General features: G+C 35.4%; 1 protein-coding gene across 1 annotated transcript in view; it reads right to left on the bottom strand.

Moving 5' to 3' along the window:
* The window catches only part of NDC1 (NDC1 transmembrane nucleoporin), a 14743-nt gene extending 11479 nt beyond the window's left edge, over nucleotides 1-3264 (bottom strand). The window contains exons 1-4 of the mRNA XM_010074772.1: nucleotides 3168-3264; nucleotides 2651-2825; nucleotides 2018-2156; nucleotides 1134-1242 (exon numbers count right to left, since the gene is read on the bottom strand). Coding sequence (XP_010073074.1) covers nucleotides 1134-1242; nucleotides 2018-2156; nucleotides 2651-2825; nucleotides 3168-3219 — 475 coding nt within the window. The 5' untranslated portion in view covers nucleotides 3220-3264. The remainder of the gene's footprint in view (nucleotides 1-1133; nucleotides 1243-2017; nucleotides 2157-2650; nucleotides 2826-3167) is intronic.
* Between the last annotated feature and the right edge of the window lie 1040 nt (nucleotides 3265-4304).

The following is a 4304-nucleotide window of genomic DNA, read 5'->3' as shown; positions in this document are numbered from 1 at the left end:
TTCCCTACAGCTCCGGCAGCAGCAGAGTGCTTTTAATGACTTAATGGAAACTGATATAGAACCACCATACTTCTAATTAATCCCCTAATGTAAATCAAGTGGCAATAATTCTAGCATATTTTGACATCATTTAGGAAGATAATTACAGCCATAATATAAAAAATTTCTGATTTTTAGGAAGTCCAGTACAATTTTTTTACCATAGTTTTAAAGACCAAACTTCAGTTTCATATGGAAGGGAGCCAGCCATACTGCCTCTGTCTCCCCAGCTTCCTCCAAATATAAAGGGCACTCAAGAATAAAGCCAAAGTGTTATTTTTTACTAAAAAAATAGTGAAAATACAGCACCATTAGATATAGTGAAGTCACGCCCACTGCTGCTATGTCAGGTTGTGATGCTATATTTCCAATACCAGGCAATGGAAGGAACAGTTCAAGTCATGAAGATGTTTAACCATGTTAAAAAAAAAAATTTGGGAATATTTAAAGAAAAAAGGGAGTATAAATTACAGACTAAACCCATTGGTTTTTAGTTGCACTGTTTTCAAATTTATAATCTTTTTGCCACAAATCAGGACAGGTATGTAAACAGTGGCCCAAAATATCAGGTTTTAAAATGTACTCCTGTAAACCACCAGCACATTAGAATTTGGTAGCTCTTCTTACATGTAAGTTATTTCACAGCTGCCTGCAACAAGATTTCCTGCACAGAAGAGATCAGAGACAACAGTCTATGTTTTGGTACAGCAACCACAGACAGGCTTCAGGTTAGAAAACTACTGTTCACACTCCCTTCTCCTTAGAATACTGTCATCTTCTTATAATGTTATTGGCTAGACAATAAATTTCTACAGAAGGTGTTAATCCCTCTGGAGAAGAGACATTTCTCATACGCTAAACAAGCTTCTGTGAGGCAGCAAGAACTGCCATCAAACAATACTGCTGTATAAACCCTGTGGCTTTTCTTACTGTTTTAGAGAGGTATTAGATCTCTTTATGTGTTTAAACAAGTCTATGTGCCTTCAGTAAGCTACCTGGAAGCTAAAAAATAATTAACATGCCTAATGGACTAAAGATAAAGTTTTCAAAATACAGGTATTAAAAAAAAGAGAGAGAATTTCAGGCGCCCTTACCAAAAAAGTAATATGCGGCACAGAAGTTTCTAACGAAATATAGTGATTCCACACAACTGTGTTTAATGAGGAGAGGCAAAGATCTTCTGAAACGTAAGTACTTGTATTGCTAAAAACAAACAAAAAATAGTTTAGCATTCCACATTCAGAACAAATCAATGAAATTAAAAAAAAAAAAAAAAAGTACTTGAAAACCTGAAGTCTAGGTGAATTAAAAAAACAGTTTAAGGCAATTTCAGGTGTTACACCTACTATTTATTCTCCCAGTCTCTTTCTTCCATTTTATAATCATCTCTAGTTCTCATCCTGTTTCCTACTTGTAGCAGTATGAAAATGGAGGATGGAGTAAATTTACTCTATACACAGGGCAACAAACTAGAAGAAAGCTGCCTAATACAAAGTAAACAAAAAACCCAAAGAAAGCAAATTTAATCTACTAGGTTTCATTCAGGTTATAATTCAGACAAACATGAGTTAGAGTCAGTAACCCTCCAAGCAGTGAAGCCAGTGTAATACTGACACCTTTCTCCATACAAATTATATGTCTTTCCAAATGACCAAGGCAACCTGTCTGACACTATATGCAAATGAAATGAAAGTAATTTAATTTTCTACCTGGCTAAGTTGCATTTAAAAAAAGAGCATAACACTACTCAAATAATAGAATTTTTTCATAAATATTACAGTCACAGCATCCTGGATTTTTGTGCTCATTTGAAAGGGGCCGAGCAGGAGGGAGGAAGATGAACACTACTGGCACTCTTACAGAAAGCATGCCAACAGACTGCTACTACTGTCACACTAAAAAATATAAACAATGAAGGCTTTTTTGATCACTGTTTTACTTAGGCATGTCTTTCTGCAAAGGTGTTTAAATTTCTTACCTGTATGATTGGAAATGGCAAATAATTCATATTGTTAATAAGATACAAAAGACTATAACTGTATCCCATGAAAGCTCCAGAAAGTAGAAAAAAGAGGTGATATTCATTTAGGCACATCTGAGGAACAGCATCATCTAGGCTAAAATAGAAAACTTAGAATTAATTCTGAGTTCAAAAAAAAAAAAAAAAGGAACCTCAGGAAGTTCAAATCAGAAGTTTGATTTTAGTTTCCTGATCAGTTCATATAATGATATCTCAGTAAGTTTTTTCTAAAGTAGGAATCCCACCACCTATTTTTGTAATTTATGCATAAGGATGCTTCCAGTCTTCATGAGGTATGTCACACCAATGAGAAGAGCATGACTTAGTTCAAGTGACAATCAATTTGTCATCATTCAACTTTCCATTAACAAACCTGGCAATTTTGTTTCTCCGGCCCAGTTATTTCTCTGTACATTGTAACATTTACAAGGGAGGGTATTCCCTATCCTTTAATAAAGGATATCAACACATGACTGCTTATTTTTGATAGTACTCAAATTATAGTCGTTAGTTTGAAAGAAGCCATCAGTAAATAAATTTTACAATAGAAGTTCTTGGCATAATTTATCTTTAATGCACAGAAATAATTACCTTTCTGGAGGTGTGCAGGGCACAGCAAGGAACTGGAACTTCCCTTTTGTCATAACTGCAGCGCACCAAGCGACCAACATTCCCATTACAGCATGAACAACTGAATGGATAACTTGCTGAGGGTGAATAATTTTTCCTATCAGTGCTAATCGAGAGCATGGTATTGATGGCACAACTGTAAATAAAAGCCAAAAGTGAATTTTCATTTCTTACTAATAAAACTCTTCATTAAAAAAATCCAAACCACTGTCACCAAAAAACTTTCCACAGTTGGAATCAATTCACAGTTAGAATAAATTATAAATAAATTAATGAAGTGGCTCAGCTACGAGGGTCTCACTATGAGGTAAGCAGAAATCTGGGATGCTTTACTTAAATAAGCTTTGCATATTGTCTATATCAATTTAAAAGGAAATCTACCAATGTTAAGTATAACAAATGTAAATATAAACTTCTTTAAATAGTCATCCTATTTAATTTGGGTATCACAGACAGTTCAGCAATTTATATAACCCACCTGTATAAAATTCAGCGTTGAAGATGCTTATTACTAGTATCACCACAGACATAAGGAGGGTACAAAAGATGACGTAGGAAGTATATAAATCATTGAAAGAATCTAGAATTAAAAAAAATAGTATTATTGCTCAGAAGATCACAGCAACACAACAGTGACACACTAAGTAACAGAAAAGAACCCTTAAGCAGTTAGCAATAATCCATTAAGTGCATAAAAGGGAGTAATGTTGAACAGGCTCCACAATCTCATACCAGATCTGCTCAGCTGCACAACATTTCTGCGTAAAAGCACATTTAAAATTCAAAGAAGCGTAAAAGCATATTTAAAATCCAAAGAAACTATTTTACACCCTTAAAGATGGTTTTCTCATAAGTGAACAGTCAGAATGTTATTTTAAAAATCTTTCAAAGTTACTTAATATGGCTCAACTAATACACCTTCCCTTCACTAATAAAAGCTACAACCGTACAGCCACGCTTAAAAGGTAAGAAATTCCTTACAGGATAAACAGCTTTTGAAAATACAAAAGCCCAAAATAACCAACTAAAAGGGGAAAGAAATCAAGTCTCCTGGCCCAGAGCAGCTAAATGAGCACAGGTATCAAGCTTCCATACAAACATCTCTCAATTTTCTGCGTGTGCACTCGAGGGAAGGTTGTTCTTACCACGCAGAGTGGCTATTTCAGGAACTTCACTCGTGATTCAATGCACCCAAGTCAGAAAAAACTTAAGCTCTTTATGCAAACAGCAGCTGCACAGGGTGGAAAGGAGAACTGAGTCCAAGCACTTAGAACAGAGAACTGTCACTTAACCTCATGTCTTCTCTGAAGGATATATTTACACGAGCTCACAACAGTTATTTCCACCTAGGGAGAATTATGGCTTCTCTGGTTAGAAGTAACACAGAAACTGACACTCCAAAGCCTACAGACCACCCAAAACCACACAAAGTGGAAAGGTAACACAATGAAAAACCTGCAAATACAAACACGCGACTGTAAAAACACAAACACATTAAAGGGCATCTGGTCAAGTATTGCGGCAGAAACGATTCTGTTTTATAAACTGACGTAAAAATATTGATATCAGGTCGCTTTATGTAGCAAAGCGCTTAAACAGCCTCTGCGGTGATCAC

The sequence above is a fragment of the Pterocles gutturalis genome, unplaced genomic scaffold (genome assembly GCF_000699245.1).
Source record: "Pterocles gutturalis isolate BGI_N339 unplaced genomic scaffold, ASM69924v1 scaffold40757, whole genome shotgun sequence".
Classification (NCBI taxonomy): Eukaryota; Metazoa; Chordata; class Aves; order Pterocliformes; family Pteroclidae; genus Pterocles; species Pterocles gutturalis.
This window is presented reverse-complemented; position numbering and strand designations above follow the sequence as displayed.